The sequence below is a fragment of the Onychomys torridus genome, chromosome 20 (genome assembly GCF_903995425.1).
Source record: "Onychomys torridus chromosome 20, mOncTor1.1, whole genome shotgun sequence".
In the NCBI taxonomy this organism is placed as follows: Eukaryota; Metazoa; Chordata; class Mammalia; order Rodentia; family Cricetidae; genus Onychomys; species Onychomys torridus.
The window spans coordinates 15,271,772-15,293,466 of NC_050462.1; the positions used below are offsets into that span (position 1 = coordinate 15,271,772).

The following is a 21,695-nucleotide window of genomic DNA, read 5'->3' on the forward strand; positions in this document are numbered from 1 at the left end:
TGTAACCCTGGCTGTCCTGGAACTCACTGTGAATACCAGGCTGACTTCCAACTCACAGAGATCCTCCTCCCTCTGCCCCACCCCACAAGTGCTAGGATTAGCACACATAGCTCTCTTTGGGGGTCACCTTTGTACCCAAGTAACCAGAACGGTGCCTGGTAGAGAAAAGTATTTCTTAAATGAAAAGCAACTCTGTTAGCATTTAAGAATTTGTAAAGCTTGTCCCATTCTTTCAGCCAAAGCCTGTGTAGAAAACAAATGTTCCCTGATGGAGAATTTCGGTTCATGTCAACATGCTGTTGCTCTTGACATCCTCCTGAAGCCTCATGGTAGGCTATTAACTAGCCCTGAGATTTTTGCTGCATGCAAAAAAAAACCTCCCAGGCATGCTGCTAAAATTAAACGGGCAGCGATTTCCACACCACACAGTCACAGGACAGCTCTGTGCCACATGGTGAAGTTGAAAGGCAACGGGGAAGAAAAACTGTATGATTGTCATGAGATAGAAAAGCCATGTTCACAAAGCTGAGATGCTTCAAACCAAACTTTTCCTATTCTACCTTCTCCGAGGCTGGTCAGTAGCAGAGCAAATGAGTCATTTGTCTTGTTTATTCTTTCATTAAAAAATGAATGGGAAGGAGACTCCCCTAGACACACAAAGCAGTTATCCAATACTGTGTGGCGGGCCTCAGTAGTTAGGAAAAATAAAGGTTCAGCATGAAGATGAGGTGACTCTCTCGTTTCCGGTCTATCTACTTCATAGTATGTAGCCAGAGAAGTACGTGGCCTGAACTCCAAGTTCCAGACTTGCATATTGCTTGAGAGTAACTGTTCCAAGTCAGGGAGTCCCCAAACTCACAAGCTAGAAGGTGTGAAATGGAGTGAAACCGGAAATAAGCTTTCTAGGACATTCTACGCAGCCAACCACGGAGCCCATTCCCAAGCTTGCCCCTGCCTGTGGTTTCTCCTGTTCGGTCCATTACCTTTGCCCAACTCTCTCCTCCTGCAGCTCTGGGCCTCTCCCGGGTTCTTCTTCTTTTGCCTGTTTGTACATTCTGTGGGAGAATACTAAAATATTTCATTTTAAAACTCTCTCTTACGTTCACTTGACAACCTTAACAGCCAGAGGTCCAGTGAGATTCTTCCAGAATTTCTAGTTGAGCTCTGGAATTGACTTGACTTTACTCCACGGTTTGGGAAAATGAAAAGCCACCTGTAGGAGCAGAGTCTTGACAGAGCTGGCAAGGTGGCCAGTTCTGATGAAGCATGTGAGAAATACCCTTTTGCTGGCTGTGGGGACAGAGCACGACATAGCTTCCTGGGCCTTGCACACTATGTCAGCACCAAGGAAGTTGGGAAATCCTAGTCTCCTCTGGGGGGAGGCATTCAAACAATGTGAGCACAGAATGTTTCCTATTCCTCAAAAGGAGCCCTCTGGGGGAAATCCGGGTTCTACTGGAGGTACAGAGGTCCTCTTGAGCCTCTGACAGTCTCAAGAAGAGAGGCTCAATCCCTCAGCTGCCAGAAACTGTCCCCAAATAGGAACAAACTAAAAACCACAGAAACCATAGCCCCTTCTCAGGAAACCTCAAACACTGTTGTCTTGGGATCAGCCCAGATACCCTAGTATCAGACAGAAAAGTTCACAGCTCGGCCCAAGCCCTCTGTCAAGCTCTACAGAGTACATTTAAACTGTAAATGCAATTTTGCTGGAGGATAAAGGCTTAGACTCTGGGGACAGATTTTTCCATTCAAATCACCTTGAACCAGCTACCTTATTCCCTAAAGCCCCGGGATTTCTCATTGATAAAGTGAGGATGGCCATAGTATTGGCTCATATGGATTAAATGAATTAACCCATGCAGATGCCAATTCTGATAGCAGGCACACACATAGTAAGAGCGCAGAAATGCTGGCTATTATCATCCCTCACCTGCTACCTTCTTATCTTTCATGCTTGTAAGAAAGGTTAATGGGCATGCAAAAAGTTACAAATTTCAAATTTCATGCACATTCCCGTCTCACTCATCATACCGCCAGGAAAGGCTCAAACTCTTTCCACTCTGCCCTTGAGATAAGGAGAATGTTCTACATGCAACAGAATCAGCCCAAAGGAATCCGAACCACATGGCAGACTCTTCCACAGTTGGAGAACGACATGGCATGTGTTCCTAGGATGGCATACCCCATGTGACACGTGCCATGTGGATTTCCAAACACTGAGTTCAGAGTCGGCACACTTTCAGCTGATTTCAGTGGAGAGGCTGACAACTTTTTAAAAAGTGAGCACATAGAATCATATTCCAGAAAGGATGCAAAAATGGAGAGATGATGAGGGGAGAGGAGGGGTGGAGCACTACCTGCCGTATGACCACAACACACCTGCTGAGAAATGGGTAGGGTAGGGTAGGGCCTTTGAGTTCCCCATTTCTTCGGTTTCCCTGCCATGTCATGAAGGCAGAGGCAGGAGGGTAATAAGGCGCTAGCAAACCATAAGGTCTCCAGGTTTTTCAGGGCTCATCATCGAAATCTTACCTTTGGAGGTAGTACCATCTTCCTGGAGAGGGAGAAGGGGGGTATCTTTAAAGACACTTTTTAAAAACAGATCCAGTGTCTCGGCTCAAGTTCAAAATTGTGTTCCCATAGAACAGACCATGGTAGAGCTATTTAAGAATCGTGTTTACAAAGGGTTTGCAGCAGCATTTTAATAGAAGCCTCTACCCTCATTAGCTGAAGGAAAGAAGGATGCAGAACTGGATTGGGTCTGACCTCAACTATGTAAAAAAAGAACCCAAAATGCTGACAGCAGTTGCCTCTACATGACGCAATTAAGAATCATTTTTTCTTTGCCTTCCTCTTAGCATCCCCGCTACCCTGCAACTCTCTACGTGAGCCCACAGATTTTTCACAAGCACGGGGGGGGGGGGGGGATTATTTAAATAGCGTGAGGTTTAAAATGGCACCAAATTATATTAAAAGTCCATGAGGTTTGCAGAGATTTAAGAAGTCAGGTTATTACTGGTGGTGGTAAAAACAGCAACTGGCTGCCGGATGCCTGCCTCACTCCCAGCCAGGCGTATACTACGGTGCCTGGCACATGTCAAAATGCCTTCGCCTCTTGATCACTGCGGAAACTGATGAGTCAGGCTGTGGGTGATCCAAGCCCTTTCTTCTCCTCCCCCCACCGTCTGCATGGGGCTGGGGTTTGCTTTTTCTGTTGCTCATTAGTACCTCCACATCTCGGCTCAGAAGCCAAGCCTGTGCCTATCACCGTTTATCTATCAGATCTGGAGACAGTGTGGTAAGGGGGAAGTGAGATGCTTATGAACAGAGGGATCTGGGGGTGATTTGTGCCCGATCCTATTTTGTGGGGGGGGGTGTCTCCAAATAATCTCAAGGGCTACATCCAAGGATCTGCACATGGGATACAAGAGGAAATCTGAAGGGAATTACCATCCTGTCCATGTGTGGGGCGGGAAGGGAGATAGAAGGCTTTCAACCCTCACCACCCCCTGCTGTGGGAGGGAACTGTCCCAAGAGACAGAGTTGGGGGGTGGGAGTGGGTTGATCTTCAAGAAGTAAACACAGGGTGAGGTCAGAGGTTGCCTCAACCTTAGAAACCTCAGCAGTCCTAGGACTCCCTCCCAACACACCCTCCACTTGCTGAGAGCCCCTAAGGGAGGTTCCTAGAAGGTGAGGCACAGTGGGCAAGGTTCCTATAGCTGAGGGAGATGAATCCAGCCTCCAAAGTTGTTCCAGGTTCAAATCCCTGCACTGCCCTTTCGTAACCTTGGCCAATCACTCAACAGCTCTAGGCCTCCATTCTCCCATCTGTAAAATGGGGTTGTGAGAGTGCTTAATCGGTTAGAGGCAGGAGTAGAGGGACTTAACATGCAGGAAACACCAGAAAAATGTTAAGTCAGGGCTGGAGAGATGGTTCAGTGCTCAGTGGTTAAGAGTACTGACTGCTCATTCAGAGGACCTGGTCCCAGTATCCACACGGCAGCTCACAGTATGTGTAACTCCAGTTCCAGGGGACCTGAGGCCCCCACGCAGATATACAAGCAGGCAAAACACCAATGCAGATAAAATAAAAATAGAAAAAAATGAAAACAAAATGCCAATCTATCCTTGTTAATTGAACCCTAAAAATGAGACTACAGATGGGGGTCTTGAAGTAGTACCCCCACATAGATCCTGAGGACAGCAAGACTTAATCTCAACCACCTCTCTATTAGCAGCATGAAGCTGCAGCTTGGCCTCATCCCCTGGCTTCCAACAAGACTGAAGCTTGGACAGTTGCACACAAATGGCTGAGCTGAACCCCAGGACAGGGAAGCCAGGCCGTCCCATGGGGAACTATTTATAGGCAAGTGTTCCTTCACCTCCAATTCTCCATGTGACAGCCTGGTAGGCTCAGCTTGGGGAAATGGTGTTCTTGTCAAAACACTTGTCAAAAACATCCCAAATCTGAAGAGATAATTGGTAAGGAGACCCAGGAAGGATGGATAGAAATTTCTTCTTGCGGGGTTAATGGGCCTGATTGTATCTGACCAGGTTAGTATGTCCACGGGCATCCCTGGGTGACGAGTGTGTGCTGATTGATGAGCATCTACCTCTCCTATGCCCAGGAACCGAAACCAGGACAACAGGAAAGATGATCAATGTATATTTGAGAAGTATGTGTATACAAACAAATTCCCTCCCATATGTTACTGGGTTTCCTCCAAAGGAAACACAGATTCAATCAAATGCCTACCCAGCACTCGGCGCTGTGTCAGGCTGAGGGAATTCATGGCCCCCTTTACAGGAAGCTTAAAATCAAGTTGGCAGGGCAAACATGGACCGCAGAGGCTAGGTATCAATAACAATAACTAGCCAAAACAATAACAAGTCAATAACAAATCAAAAGATGGTGCTAGTCGTGAGTAGCTCAGAGGACAGGGAGAACGAGGTACCTCTAGGGGCTTGGACACCATTAAAGAGAAAGTGGAGTTTATGCCAAATACAGAAGGACTCAGTAACTCACAGAAAAAAGGGAAAAGGAATCAGGCTGAGGGTAGGTATGGTCAAAGGAGTACACAGTGACACGTATACAAGCTTGGTAGGTGGGAGGCTGTAGGTGTGAGGACAGTTACAGGCCATCAGAGGAGGAAAGGGGTTTTCTGGCTTGTCTAGTATAATCTCATTTTACAGTTGGAGAAATGGAGGCTGAGAGAGACTAAATGACCCTCCTAAAGGCACAGCTAGCCGAGGAGGTGCAGCAGCTGGGAAAGCAGGCCTGCCAGTATTCAATTAAGAGTCTGAGCTGAGAGGCCACTGACGGGCTGCCGAGAGAGGTCAAGCGGTGTCTAGGGTGAACCACTCAGTGCGGTTCCCTGCTATGACTGGTACTGGAGGCCACCAGAGACATGCAATCCATGCTTGCTAATGACAATGATATGATGACCCCTGGGTAATTTCAGATGAGTCTCTTGGGGTTCTGATTTGGCTTTCTCCTCTTCCCTACTCTCCCTCCCCTAGGTGAATTTAAAAAAAAAAATTCTCAACTTGACCAGGGATCATCCATATTGTGGAGGGGGGGGGATAGTCCTATGAAATGAAAGTTCAGGGGAGTCTCAAAGGATTTCAGATCTCTAACCTCTCCTTGGCATGTATAGTTACAAAGGGCAGAAAACAAACCCCCTCTGTGGGTGGTGAGTGGGCCGTGGGGAGGGCACACCTGTTTTTTTTTTTTTTTCTTCTTCTTCTTCTTTTTCTTCTTTTCAAGCCTGCAATGGCTCATCTCTTTGAAGTTGTGAGAAATCAGGTACTTTGTACGTTTCCAGTGTAAAGGAGCAAGAACTAAAAGGTTAAATGTCTCAGGGAGGTGAGTCAGGGATGGGGTAGAGGCTAGACCTGCATTTATCTCACCCAGCAGCTATGAGTGAGGAAAGGGGCATGTGTGGCTCATTCCCAGAGGGCAGGTGGCTGGTGCGGTGCCTCGTTACAGGCTGAGGGTGGTGAGGGAGAAGAATGGCATACAGGTCTCTAAAATGTCCTCCAAGCCTTGTCAGGGCAAGGGTCTCTATGGGATTCACAAAGCGATGTCCGGGGTACAGTCTTGTGTAGAACTCAGGAGCATGAGGGGAAATGAAAAACAGACAGGTTCCAAGTGGATCTTATTAAAAGTAGACGTCTGAAGAACCACAGAGAAACCAACCTTAAGTAACTGGCCGTCCCCAGTCCCCAAGAACAAAACAGTCCTGTTCATCACCATGGTGCCATACACAGATGTCAGGTCAGAGTGGATCAGCGTAGACGATGCAATTGGCTGGACCTGTTGGGGCCGATCCCCTTCTTTCTGCACAGAAATGAGCAAAGGAGGGAGAAAAAAAAAAAGATCATTTTTTAAAACCTAAGCACTTCTCTTTATACTGATAAAATGCCACTCACGAACTCTTAGGGTGTTTGCATTTCTGAACCCTAGATACATTCTCTTCAACAGGATCCTTGGGAACAGCTTTCCCGGGCTTCATCTGCCAACTCACCATGCTTGCCCAAGCCAGCAAAAGTGACATGCTTAACTGTGTATTCACATGTACTGATTGCCAGCACTGAGCAAGCCGTCCACTTCACAAGCCTGAGACAGATTGATCTCTCTCTCTTTCTCTCTCTCTCTCTCTCTCTCTCTCTCTCTCTCTCTCTCTCTCACACACACACACACACACACACACACACACACACACACACACACACACCAGCCCTGTTTGATCTACAAGGCAGAGTTCCACATTACTGCCAGGAGAGAACCCATTTCTGGATCAGCGCTGGACACTGTACTTCTTGCAGGGTTCTGTTGTAGTTCATTTTAGCGAGGCGTGGGCTTCTGTGACTTGAAAAGTGAACATTTCCCAAGGTGTACCTCAGACTATACCATATCAGATAGCAGGACCCTACCAGTAGGGCAGCAGAGAGGTGGGATTCGGAATAGACAAGAAAGCGCACTGTGACGCCTAAAGACTAATGTAGAGGGCAGAAGGCAGAGAGAGAGCCGCGGAGGGTGGCGAGACATGGTGACCCAGCTAATGAGGAACCGAGGAGGACTAGACCTTGAACTGACGCCGTTAAGGAGGAAGTGAAAGTCGCAAACCCTCAACCTAAACGCATTTCTGAAGCTTGGAGCACATGTAATCACATGCTTGCTCCTGCTCATTAAATAAAGGCTCTCTTTAAACCCAGGGACCCAGAGAGTGTCAACCACAATGTCTTTTCCTTTTTTGTTTAAAAGAAATGAAGGGCCCCATGCTGCTTCCTGCCTCCAACGACAGGAAGCTGAGTTTGCTCCACAAATCTCTGGAAGATAGGGAGCGGAGAGAGAGCTGTTGCCCACCGCAGCTACTGAACACAGTGTGATAGCATGCTTTATCTGCCAGAACCCGATTCCCAACTGAACTATGGTTTTTCAAAGGCACATTTAAATCCCAGCCAATGAGAGAGCTGGCAAACTTCAGGAAGCATCATAGTGACTCTTGAAATGGGACAGTTTGGGGGCAGGGGCAGAGAGGTGGGCAGGGGGGAGGGGTCCAAGAATTATTAACTTCATTATATTATTGCCAACAGTGTTTATGTCTCTCAATTTATGTCTTATTAAATATTCATTCTTTTTAAACCCACCAAGTTTCATTAACATCTAAACTAAATGGATTCATAGACTAAATTGATTTCTGAAGGCTTTAAGGTGCCATCGATATTTCTTTGTTGATGCTGTTCTGTGAGCTAGGATCGCTTTCTCCAATACTCCATCACTTTTTCAAGGAAGGAAGGCCATAACCTAAGACAGTGGCTCATTTGCATCAAATGTTCTATAGTGAACGGACTTTTGGAATACCCGTTAGAGATGTATTTTTCCCATGAAAGACAGTACATTTCATGCAGTTGGGGAGGGCGAGGAGGTATCCTGTTAAAATTGAAGTTAAGGGGAAAAGCTCTCTGTGGGCCTGGGGACTGGAACAATAGACCACTGTTTAGATAAGGAAGCCTCGTGATTGTGAGAAGAAAAGTTGGATGACCTTTAAGTTTAAAAAAAAAAACCCACACATACACATCACACATTCTGACTTAAAATAAAACCAGAACGGTTCAAACATAAGGTCATTTCACCGTGCTTATTATTTTTTATGAAATATTTGAGTGTCATAAGGCTAAGTTGGGGAATCAGACGTCGTTTCTGGGTTTCCAGAAAGTCCTCACACTGCTCTTATTTTTTTAATAGTGGACTACACTTTTTGTCATCTTACAACACAAGGCAAGAAAAGGCTGTGAATATGGATTATCTATAAGTACCAGACGGGACCGGAGTCTTAGGTCTGTGTATACAGTAGGGACCAAATAACTGCTCCTATTCCAGTTAGCCATGAAGAATGGTGTCACAGAGGCCTTTGCTGAGGCTGTGTGAGATATCCTGTTTGCCAAAGATTGGCCCCCAAATCACATAGGCTGGTCAGGAGCTAAACAAAAACAAGGGGAAAATTGTTCCCCGATCACAATCTTCTGTGGTCTAGCATTTCCCTGTGACTTCTGACTTCTTCTCAGAAGATGTAGCTTTCCAAACCAAGCCCTAGACCATTAGCACAGCTCTGCGGTTACTCAACCGGTGTGGTCACACTTGAGAGCCTGGTGGGATGAAACACTCACCTGGGGGTAGTCTGCATTTGAATTCAGTTCTCACTCACTGGATGACCTGGATGACTTAAGGATTCTGTGTGGGAGTTGGCTTGCTCTACTGTTTGACAAGGCTAGTTATGAAGAAGAATTTCTAAATGATCATAAGAGTAATATCACCTAACACACCAATATTCACACTGTGCTATGGGACATCTATTTTATCACCTTTTCCGACAACGGCAGTATAGGACAGCGAACCTGACACCTATGTTGAGCCTGGGACCTGTTAGTCCCTAGCTAAATAACTTTAAACCCATTGTTTCAACCTCAACCTGTTCTCAACCTGGGGGTCACAACCCCTTTAGGGTCACATATCAGCTATTTACATTATGATTCACAACAGTAGCAAAATGACGGTTATGAAGCAGCAGCAAAATTATTTTAGGGTTGGGGGTCCCCACAACAGGACGAACTGTATTAAAGGGTCGCAGCCTTAGGCAGGCTGAGAACCACTGCTCTGGATCGTGGAAGGGTTGATAATAACATTTCTTCTCAACAGTTGTTGTAAGGACTAAATGAGTTAGCACACAAGTCTCAGCAGAGTTTAGCAAAGTGCCTGTCTCACGGTAGCACAGGTAAGCCATGCTTGCTGTCATTATTTGAAAACGCAGACAGTTGCCACCACACCCAAGGCAGGTGTTCCTTCCTTCTTTGCCAAAAGACCTCACATTTCCTTCAGATCACAATAACCTGAGCTGGGCAGAAACCACACCCGGTCTTAATTCCAGTCCCCATTGCCAGACACTTGCCCCCCTGCCTCACAGATCAATGGGTGTTCATTCCCAGTGCCAGCCAGTGAGATACAAGGCACGCACTGGAAGGGTGCTGGGAATAGGTATCCTCCTAAGAGAAAACACTTAGGGTAAGCCATTGCTCTTTCTCACTCCTTCCCTTGGAATACAGTTGTACGATGTATAGAATGTATAAAATATATAGATGTTAAAAAGTATAGACTATGCATCATGGGTAGAAAAAGGAAGACATTTTTCTTCCACCAAATCCAAGATGGAGGCTGAAAACCAGCACCTGAGATTAGCACAGGAGGAAAGAACAGACCCTAGGTTCTCTGGGGGTAGGGTGGGGTAAGGTGGGGTGGGATGGGGTGGGATGGGGTGGGGTGGGGAGAACAGACTAAGGTAACAAACAGTAGCTGTCATGGGTTAAGTCACTGTCAACTGAATTTTCTGCAAATCACTGTTTAAGGAAGAGGGATTGTAACTTGTTGGATCAGGCGGTGGACCAGCTGGGAGGTCCTTAGACACAGTTGGAACTTTGTAGCTAATTATGAGCCTGGAAGAAAACAGGAGCGAGGAGGCTTGGGCAACCAGGAGACTCTAAGGACTGGTCTTCCTGAGTGGAAATGGACTCTTTTATGCTGGAAATACAGAAATGGACAGGTCCCTGTGAATGCAGAAAGGAACCCTCAGAATGCCTTTCTTACGCTCATTTCAGCAAATGCAAACAAAAGAAAGACCCAGAGAAACCCCCTCACAAAAGTGAAGTTAATACCTACCGGAGCTGAGCAGAAAAGGGGTGGGGTGTGTTGTGCAGGTAGCCCCACGGTGTCCAGAAATTGTACTTGCTCCTACCCCCCTCCGGCCTCTTTTCTATTTTGCCCTTCTCTCCCCTTAGGGCATAATTGTTAATGTCGCTCTCAGCCCATTCTGTCTAGTTTATTATGTGTAATTTCTCTTGGAGTCCCAGCCTCTGCTTGTTCGTCTGTCTAACAAGGTTAATGCCTTGTAATGATGCTTTCGCCGCTCCTGCCTTTCATGGAAAACTCCAATCTCGAAGTAGCTCTAAACCTGGCCTCCCTTTGGGCTTTCTTGGTTCCCTTAGAGTTGCCAGTCTACTTCTCCCTGCAACATCTAACCATAACCACACGCCCCCCACACTATTTCTCTGCTTCTTCCCCTGCAGTCCCCGTTGGACCTGCACATTTGAATATTTTCAGGGTTTAAGTAAATCTTTCACCTACACGGGAACTTGCTCTTCCCATTCCCTCCCCACTTGCTACGCTGAATCATAGCAGTCAGCTCATTGCCTTCAGAACACCTGTAATTGTTTTGTAAGTTGTACTTAGTGTCCATCTCCCAGAGACTCTCAGCTCTACCAGTTTGTCTTATTCTACTTTTAAAGGCAGGCTCCACCTCAGCATCCAACTCACAGCAAGTTGTCGATAAATGTTTATTGAATGAATAAATAAACACACGGATCAATGTTTGAATACTTTCAATCAATACCTCATCAGGCAACTATGGAACATTGCTAAGTGGGCTTAATCATTACAGAGTTCTTCAGCTGAGCTGAGATGTGTCCCTTGCAAACCGTGGGTTTTGGTTCTGCATTAGGGAGCAATAGTGACTACTCCATACATTCTGCAGCCAGGTATACTGGTCTTCTCAAAAATCTCATATCCACATTTCACCAATAACTCAGAAGATACAGCTTCTGGATCTACTGGCTTCTTAATCCATAGACAGCCTACTGACTGAGTATATTACCATTTAAACTGTGGCTCTACGTCAGTTATGGTAGTACACACCTAAAATTCCAGTAATCAGCAGGCTAAGGCAGAGGAAGGATCATGGATTTGAGTTAAGTCTGACCTACATTTCAAGTTTTAAGGTAGGCAAGCCTGTACAGAGACACCGTGTCTCAAAACATCAACACACAAACAGCAACAACAACAAAATAAAATAAAATACTGCGGCTCTAAGAACGGAACAAAGTATTCGACATAAGCTCTTCACAAAATAAAAGAACACGGGTTCAATCCCCAGGACCCATGTGTAGAAGAAGAGAATTGATTCCTGAAGATTATCCTGTGACTTCCACATGCATACTATGGAATGCTCATGCACATGTAAGTAGATAAATAAATGTTCTATAAAAATAATTGAGTATTAAAGAGAATGCAAGAGGTGCTTTAATATATAACTTCATGAGCAGAGTTAACATTATTCCAACTCTTAAAGTTACTGATAAAAGCATGGAGGAAGAGGATGAGATTTGGAGTACAAAATGAGGCTCCATTGCAAGCTCTATTCCTTATGAGTTGTGGGAGTTTAGGTGGTCATTTCTCCTCTCTGTTTTCTTCTTCCATCCTTCTACCCACCCATCCATAAGCCCGCCCATCCATCTGCTCACCTATCTATCCATTCATCCATACATCTACCCACTCATCTGTCCATCCATCCATCCATCCATCCATCCATCCATCATCTAACCACTTGCTGTTGGCTAAATGTTTGATCTATAAAATACATATGGGAGTAAGTCCATAGGCAAAAAAAAGTCAATCAAGTGAAATTTGAAACAAAATGAGACACTTTACATTTTGTATTATGGTTTCTCAAACTTATATGGTTTAGAGTGGAAGTCCCATTCACATCCTGAGTTAGGGCAGAATTCAAGGAACCCATGAGGCATGACGGGAGGCAGGCACATCTTTATTGCAGCAGGCTCTAACTGAAGCAGCATTTCCTTTCATTTTGGATTCAGTCCACAGCAGGATTAAATGAAGCCATGCCTTTGTCACCAAAAGAAATCAGATATTTTCCTATCATTTCATAGTTGCTGCAGATATCTCAAAATATCATTTAGGCTCATCTCTACTTTGAGATTATGGTGGTTTCTGCTGCTAGATCTTGCTGTGGGATGTGTTAAGATATATTACTATACAACGATATATTTGTATAGCAATATAATCGGTTTATTTGGCAGCCCAAATTATTTGATGCATTAAAAATAGGCTTAGGAGCTATGGGTTTCATCAGAGGCTCACAGCACAAGACTCCCAGAGGGCTAAGAAAAAAAAATATCGCCGAGGCTGGGGGCCTGGCACAAGGCGACACCTGCTGTTACCAGCTGCTTTCAGGCTTCCCCCATCCTACCGCCTCCGAGAAGCACGGGTCAGTACTTGGAATCCAGTTCTTAAAAGGGGTCACCATGGAGGAGAGGAGCCTTCTGGGGAGGCCAATGAGCAATGATAAAGAACAGCTGGTGTGTTAGATAACACGCTTCTTCAACCAGGTTGGGGGTAGGGAGGCTCTGACAAGGAATTCTGCCTTACTGAGCAGGAAGTCCCCAGAAACACCCTTCCCTTCACACTGCCTGGCTTCTACTCTTCCTAGAATCACAGTCCCAGCATCAGCACATCTTGGAAGCTTTATCTCAGTCCTCTATCGCCACTGTCTTTTCCATTAGATGAAGAGAGCCTTCTTTTGCAGCTCTGTAATCTTTTACTGAGGGCTCCCTCACTGTGTGTTAGACGCCTCACCAGATGAACAAGCCAGGCCACTCCCCTTGCTGCGGTCTGAAGGTGTCCTCCAAAGGTCCATCTGTTGGAATGGAATCCCCACATGCACATGTGATTAGCATTTGAGGGTGGGGCCCTCCGGAGGTCATTAAGATTAGATGGCGTTGGGGTTGGAGAGGTGACCCTTGCGGAAGAACTGGGTTCAATTCCCAGCGCTCACACGGCAGCTCACAGCAACACAGCAATTGGTAACTCCAGGTCCAGGGGGATCTGATGCCCTCTTCTGGCCTCCACAGACACTGCACACACACACACACACACACACACACACACACACACACACACACACACACGGTACACAGCCGTACATGCAGATCAAGCACCAATACACATAAATGAAAATAAATCTTTTCTACAAAAGATTGGCATTAGCGACTTTCCACAAAGCAGCAAGTATCTGTCTGTGCTACACTTCCCCTTCTCACGGTGCCTCTGTGTTAAGATGTGTCCAGAAAGTCCTCTCTAGATGCCAGGGCCATGCTGATACACTTCCCAGCCTCCGGTACCCCGCACCAAATAAACTTCCATCCTTTACAACTCCATCCAAGAATTTTGTTATGGCAAAAGAAAGCAGATTAAGACACCACTCAGATGCCAGGCAGTGGTGGCACATGCCTTTAATCCCAGCACTCGGGAGGCAGAGGCAGGCGGATCTTTGTGAGTTCGAGGCCAGCCTGGTCTACCAAGCGAGATCCAGAGAAGGCGCAAAGCTACACAGAGAAACCCTGTCTCGAAAAACCAAAAAAAAAAAAAAAAAAAACACCACTCAGGGCACACGTAGTCTAAACAGGACTGTGTGGGCCAAACAGCTTGACACATTCCAAGTTTTAGGGAAGAGCAGGTTCCACTTCCTAAAATTCATTACCAACACCTCTTGCATCACCCTGTCTGGATGTCCCAAAGGCATCCAATAGCCAACATCACTTAGTTATCTTCTAATCGGCTGCCGACATTTCCCAATTCCATTTCTTAATGAACTACTTACTGTATTCCCACTTTCCTTTCCACATTTCACTGGTCAGAACTCAGTTCAGGTCCTCATCATCACCCCACTGGCTTATGTCAATAAATAAGAATCCATCTGCATCCTCTCGGTTTGCACTCTTGACCAGAGCAACATTGTTTCTGTCCCAGCCAACCGATAAGAGCCTCCTGCAGGCTTCTCGGCCTCCACAGGGCCAGCCATTCCCCACAGGCCAACCATTACTTAGGAATTCAAATCCAATCATTTCACTTCCCCTTTGAAAGCTCTCCTAGGCTTTGAGCAGAAAATCTAATCTCTCCCCACAGCCTAGGGGTTCGGTGGGATGGGCCGCCGCTTCCTTCTTCAGCCCACTCCCTTCACTTCCTCCCACCCTCAACCACACTCACAGTTTGCTCCCTACGCTGACCAAGGCATCTTCCCAAGAGCACTTGCTCCCTGGTTTGTTAGCAAAGCCCACACACAGCTATGGCTGGGGGAGCTCTGGAGGATTCTTGTTTGAACTTTCCCTAATGCACGCCCCTCCCACCCCCATATCTGTTTTATCCCCCTGCTTTAGAATATGTCACGGTCCCCTCATCTGCAAATCGGGACTGATAACACACCTCACTTTGTCAAGTCATGGTAAGGATGAAAGGGGGTAATATTCGGTGTTTAGAACAGTGCTGTGTGATGGCTGCTTATGTCTTAGTTACCATTTGAATGTAAAAATACCTATTTGCCACATGTTTATCCTCTTCCCTGCCGACAGAAGGAGTCTCACACACTGCTGGCCCCTGAATATAAATTCAAGAAATAACTGATCTGAACCAATAACTGTCTTTGTAATCAATTGTTTCACCCTCTTTATCATTAGTGATCTTTCTAGAACACACTGGGGTTGGGTATGCTTCTAAACCTCTTTCTGCTCCTTGTTAGCCTCGGTCTTGGTCTTTCCCACCCAGCTCAGCAGAAATTCCTGAGATGACGCAAGCATGGTCGGGGTGGGGTGGGAGCACGCTGTAGGACCTGGGGACTCTGCAACCTGCTTCACCTAGCACCCCTGAACTTGGCAAGGCTTGCTCCCGGAACAGCAGGTCAAAGAGGACCCGCTGTTCTTTTGAACATATGGAGCTTCTGGGCAAGGGTTTATTTTAAAAAGCAAGGTCTGGAAAGTCTGAAAGTGACCATCACGGTGAATCTACCCGCCTTTGCCTGTCTCATTAAGCCCTTTGCCATCTGGCCCTGCACACTCGTTTCTGGACACTCCCCAGTCAGGGCAAGTGGCTTGTGGCTTGGATACTCACTCAACATCCCACTCGCGCACAAGCTGGATGCTCTCCAAAACGCCCTTCTCTGCCTTCTTCAGTAAGCGTCAAGACACCGCTCAGGCGTCATGACCCTGCTATGGAGCTTTCTGGGCCCTTCCTGTGCTGAGGGTGACCAACACCCATCCTTACGGCTGACCACTCAGAGAAAGCTCGCTTTCTTCTGTCTCTCCAGGAGAGCGGCAGTTGGCCACCACCAATGGGCCACATCTGGCTTGTATTTTGAATGGCCCAGGAACTAAGAATAGTTCTTACATTTTTCAATGATTTGAAAAAAAAAATTATGGGAGAGGGGAATAATTCAGGACAAGTAACAAGTAGAAGGAATTCAGGTTTCAGTGTCCACGACATTTCATAGGGGCCTAGCTCTAGGGGTTTACTTAAGTACCATCCCCGGCTTCATTCACAGGACAATGTGAGGTCAGCAGCTGTGGTTAAGAGATTAATCATAATTAAGAGATGGAGAGTGGTTTGCAAAGACTAAAATACTGACAATCTGGCTCTTCACACACACACACACACAAAGTCTGATGAACTCTGCGTAACAGCATGACTGTTGGGCTAGGAATAGCACTGAGCTCCCAAACAACTAACTTGTATTACAAGCAATAACTGAGCAGAGGGACTAATACTATTGTTGAAACACTCAGCCCCAAACAGGGGGTCTCGATCAAACCCCTCCCCTCAGGGCTCAGGGCTTGTAGAAGAGGAGGCAGGAAAAATATAAGAGCCAGAGAAGCTGGCGACCATCAAGAAAGCAAGGTCCTCTAAATCAATAGGACTAATGTGACTATGAACTCATAGAGACTGAGGCGGCATGCCCAGGGTCTGCATGGGTCTGCACCAGATGGGGTCCTAGAGCTGAAAGGAGCGGTGGACACATTTCCCTCATCCCTAACCTAGAAGCCATCTCTAACTGATAACCACTTGCAAATGAAAATTTAGTTTTCTCCAAGGGAGTTTCACTGGGGACACGAACTACTCTTAAAGGTAGGCTCATGCCCAGCTGTAGATGGCCAACAGAAAATAAACCCAATGGCTTCTTTGGAAATTCCTTGTCCCATAATGTCATGTCAGGGCTTTTTTTTTTTTTAAATCTTATATGTGTGTATTATACATATATATATATAATTATAAATATGTAAATATATAAAATATAAATTAATTATATATATATTTCTGTTTTTACTTTACAGGTCCTTTGCTTATATAGTATGGCTTCCAGGTTAGTGTTTTTATGGGATTCCTAAGGTGTCAATGAGGGGGTCTGTGTCTATATTGGTTTTTGTGCTTTTTTTTGGGGGGGAGGACTCTTCTCCTTGCTTGTTTTAGTCCTGTTCCAATGTATTAGTTTTTGTTTTATTATATTTTACTTTATTTTATTGTGATCTCTTAGAAGCCTGTTTGTCTTTGAATGAGAGACAGAAGGGGGTGGGTCTGGGTGGGAGGGGAGGTGGGGAGGAGCCAGGAGGAGTGGAGGGAGAGGAAACTGTAATCAGGATATATTATGTGAGGGGGGGAAAAAGCTATTTTTAATAAAGGGGGGATTAGCTACAGTAACTGAAATATTAGTAAATTAGTGTTTTGTTGAGAGAGAATCTTCTAACTAAGAAAATCTGTGAGTGTATCAAATCAACAACCAATGTACCTACCTATGACTATTATTCCCCTGGCTCTCATCAATAAATGAGACCCATGATTCCAACCAAGAAAGTCCCCATGGTGGCTTTCATGCCTCTCACATCTTTATTTTTGTTTTGTTGTTATTGCTGCTGTTGGTTTTTTGAGTCAGGATTTCTCTGTGTAGCCCAGGCTGTCTTGGAACTTTCTTTGTAGCCCAGGCTGGCCTTGAACTCACAAAGATCCATCTGGCTCTGCCTCCCGAGTGTTGGGATTAAAGATGTGCGCCACCACCACTGCCTGGCTTAGACTTCTCAGTTTTCATGTGCCTGTGCATGTTCAAAGAAGGAACAGTCACCAGGAAACCCCGAGGTGATATCATGCTATTCTAGTCAAGGGTTGCTCAGTTTGGCTCCTCTATCAGTGTTCTCTGAGGGAGTCCACCCTCAGGACCTGCAGGAGACTGTCATATGTTGACTTCCTTCTGACTGGATCCAAGTTAGCACCTGTTCTGAGGGCAGCACGTGCCCACATAAAACATGTGTTCATGATCTGGTGTGAAAAGGAGAGTTGGACGCAATTCCATTTCTTCCTGGCGATCTGAATTAAATGGCCTAGAGACCCTGTGGCAGTTAGTAGCCAAAGCAGAAGGTATTAAGATGTAGTCTGGGTCAAGCTGAGGCATATTCAGGTAGAAGCAGTGAAGGGCACATGTTTGAGGAAGCAGACGAAGCTACTTGGGAACAGGCTGGAGTTAGGTAGTCAGCTAGCAGGTTAACTACAAAACCCTGGAACCTCAGGGTGGGCATTATCACTTCCTGATGCCGAGAAAGCTCCTTCAAACTGCCTTCAATTCATAACCAGCTGCAACCCCACACCACAGGGAATCATCCTGTCTCCATTACTGATCACAGTGATGGTGACAGTCAACATGTGCCCAGCATTACTATACCCCAAATTAATGTATCAATTCAGACAAGAGCCCTGTGCCACACACAGGATCCATACACACAAATAAAAGGACAAGGCACAGAGAGGCTAAACCATTTGCCCAAGTTTGCACATCTGCTAAGTGGCAGCTTTGGTTCTTTGACCTGACTCTGGAGCCTTATACATGTAACCCTTATAAAGCAATTACCTCTGCAGCTCTAATTCCAAGACTATCACGTGAAACCCCTAGCTCCCTTACTTGAGCTTATATGCACCTACAGCTTTGCAGCCAACTGTACCTAACTAGGATAGGTCTCAGGATTGGCACTGCACAGAACAAAACCCTCTGAGAGCATGTCTGATGTGTGGAATTGGCCCCAGTACAGAAGATGCTAGAAATTCTCCCACATCCTCGGAAAGAATGCAAATAAACCGTTGTCATGCCATGTGAGAAATCTAGTTATGAACTACAGGTTTTTGAGATTTGGAATACAGCCCCCCAAATGTTAAGGCTTTAAAAATCTGTCTAGGTAATGCCTTTGAGCAACTAGGAAAGAAAAGGAGTAACGGGATGAAGTGGTTACGTTTTTGTGGCATTTTATTGGTAAAATGCAAAGAAAGAAAATGGGAAAATCCCTATCCCTGGCACCATGTTTAGAACACAATGAAATCCACTTTCTTTTACTGAAGCATGGATTCAAATCACTTTGAAGCCTGTTTAAAAAATAAAAAAAATTTAAAAAACCACACAGGTTGCAGGCTAGAGAATGGGTTAGTGGTTAAGAGCATGGTGCTCTTCTAAAGGGCCCATATTAGACCTCCAGCACCCAAACGGCAGGTAATGACTCTCCGTCGACTCCAGTCCCAGGGGACTGGACACCCTCTTCTGGTCTATAGAGCCACTGCATGCATATGAAGTGCACAGATACACATCTAGTCAAAACACCCAGACACACAAAATGCAGTAAATAAACTTTACAAACAAACCAACCCACACATTGCCAGCTGTTCTGTGTGATGAAACTTTTTCTGGGGAGACACTATACAAGTCTCCTCATGTCAGATAGGAGCCCATAACAGAACTAAGTACAGACACCACCAAACTTCAACTTGGTGAACCAGGGGGTTTTACTGGAGTTACTTACAGGAGCAGGAATGTATCAAAGACAGCTGTATCACCAAAGCCCACCCCAGCAAGGGCGACAGCTCCCAAACCTGGGAACCTGCAGCACACTGCACAGCCTGCCAGCAGCTCAACAGGTTGGAGAGTGTCCTTTCCAAGTGACTGTGGTCTAAACCTCTTTCGGTAAGCTCTGGCCTCTGCTTCTTCCAGGCAGCTGGTCTGATCTCAGAGTCTTCCTGGCAGCTCTGTTTGCCTGAGAGGGAGTTTCAGCTTTTATTGCTGACTCTGGCAGGGAGGGACCTAGTGAATCTGGTCAGCTTCAGGGACTTCCTGGGGCTATTTTGAGTTCTTTACCTTCCTGCTTAAGAGCCTGCCTGGCAGGATGGAACATTTTCAATCTTATAGGAAACTTACTCAACACCAGCCCCACCCTCTACCCACCTCTAGAGTCTCTGATTTAGGAAGTCTGAGGGTAGGTCCAAGAATTGACATTTTTAGCAAATTCCCAGGTAATGTTGGCACAGGTAGTCCACAAACCACACTTTAAGAATCATTGACCTGGCTGGGCACACGCCTTTAATCACAGCACTTGGGAGGCAGAGTCAGGTGGATCTCTGAATTCAAGGCCAGCCTGGTTTGCAGAGCAAGATCCAGGGCAGGCACCAAAACTGCACACAAAAACCCTGTCTCAAAAAAAATAAATAAATAAATAAAAAATAAAAAATAAAAAATCACTCACCTATAACATGAAGCCCTTCCCTCTAGAATTTGAATGTCATTAAATCAACCACATAAATACCAGTCATGCAGGTGTCTGTGGTCAAAGCTACCTCCTAGACTGGCAGCACAAGCAGCCTGGCTATTGATGTGGGTGGGAATATTTGAGAACAGCCAGAAGAGTAAATAGAATGCCATCTACCCCAGGACTTGAAGAGAAGGGCTCCTTGACATAGCAGTTACTAGACAAAGTTTATGGCAATATATGGTGACCAGAACCAGGAAAGTACCGCTATTAAGTACAGAATGTATTTCTTTATCTCCAACATGATCTCCCAAGATCCTTCACTTATTTATTCAATAGACACTTCTTTCTTTCTATTTTTTTTTTTCATGTATACAGGCTGCCTGCCCTTAATGCGGGGGTTCCGAGAGGTCAGCATTGGATTTGAAGAAGAAAAGGCTTTTCTAGATCAGGGGAAGGAAGTTTCCAAATTGGGGGGGGGGGGGGGGGGGCAGGCAAAATGGGTGGGGTTGTAGGAGCAGAATATAAGCATAACAAGTTAGTCCCTCCTGAAACAAGGACATGGTTGCAAGATGGACAAAACAAGGCAGTCATAGTCATAATAAGGTAGTCACATAACCTTCTGAAACAAAGATAGGGTGCAAGGTGGTTATAAACAACTTTTTGAAACAAAGACGTATATTAAAAAAAATGGCGGGAAGGAGTCAAACCATACAACAAAGCCCACATGGGAGGTTTATTGAGGGGAGGGGAGAGAAGAGGCAGAGACAGGTCCCAGGGGATGAGAGCTGAGGAAGAGGAAGAGAGAAAGAGACGGGAGGTGGGCAAGGCTCACCTTTTATAAGGAAACATAGCGAATGCACAGGGGATGCTCTTAGTGGCTGCAGCTGAGGATATCTCCTGTCAGGACCCCAAGGGCAGGTCAGTACAGATGCCCAAATGCCAAGAACAATATTAACAAGAAATTAATGGCTGAGAAACCACACCTGGCATCAGACAGACCTTCAGGTGATGATGAACATAAACTCAGGAACTCTGTTCACAGCCAAGGATTCTCTGCTCTGCCATCTATCTACCAACAGCCTTGCTTGCTCCATGCAGGATAGGTTGGACACCAGAACCCAGTGTCTGTGGGGACTGACTCTCCACAGCTATAGTTAGAAACACAGGTCCTAGGCCCAGACCACATAAGTTCTAAGTCTTTTGCTCTTTGCAAGCTAGGAACCTAACGAAAGCTCTCTGGGCTTCCATTTTCTCATCTATAATCATCGTAATAACTGAAGTCCTTGCCTCATGCGGTGACTGAGAATCAACAGAAAATAAGGCATGTAAATTGCCTTGCACAAACCCTGCCATGATAACTGCTCAGTGGATAGTAGCTGTGATTGCCTTTTCCCTCTTTCTAAGTGGATTCTGTCATTACATCCGTCCTCTTGAATTCACCCTTGCATGTCGGATGTGTGTAGGAAGGTAAAATTCACCATCTAGTCTACAGGTAACAAAAAGGAGAGGCAGAATCATAACAGAAACTGGAAGGCCAATAAACATCACAGGAAGACTGTATTTTGAGGTCAGCAGGTTCACGCTGCCAAGTAGAACTGGGATAGCACTTCTACACAGAGTAGCAACATGTGTCTTGACTGATGCTATGCCATCATATAATTCACGACAGTTGAATTCTATCAGGCTTTAGAATTATGTGAGTATAGAAGAAGTGGGGAACATATCCACCTGCAATAGGTAGAAAGAACCAAAAGGGTCGTCGTATGAGCCAGACTATGAGAAAATACAATGCCCTCTACAGAGGGATGGCAGTTGTGTTTAATCACAGGCAACACCAAGACCCAACTATGGCAGCCAAACACATCTAGAAGAATCCGCCTTCACAGACTCAAACACAAACCTTTTCCACACATTGGTGTGTCAAAAGCAGTGGGAATTCAGGGAGGGGGGGGGGAGTTAAA

At 45.7% G+C, this 21,695-nt stretch overlaps 1 protein-coding gene across 1 annotated transcript in view; it reads right to left on the reverse strand.

Annotated features, from left to right (window-relative positions):
• Plxnc1 (plexin C1) overlaps positions 1-21,695 on the reverse strand; it is a 149,946-nt gene that overhangs the window by 122,751 nt on the left and 5,500 nt on the right. The window contains 1 exon segment of the mRNA XM_036169690.1: positions 6,203-6,343. Coding sequence (XP_036025583.1) covers positions 6,203-6,343 — 141 coding nt within the window.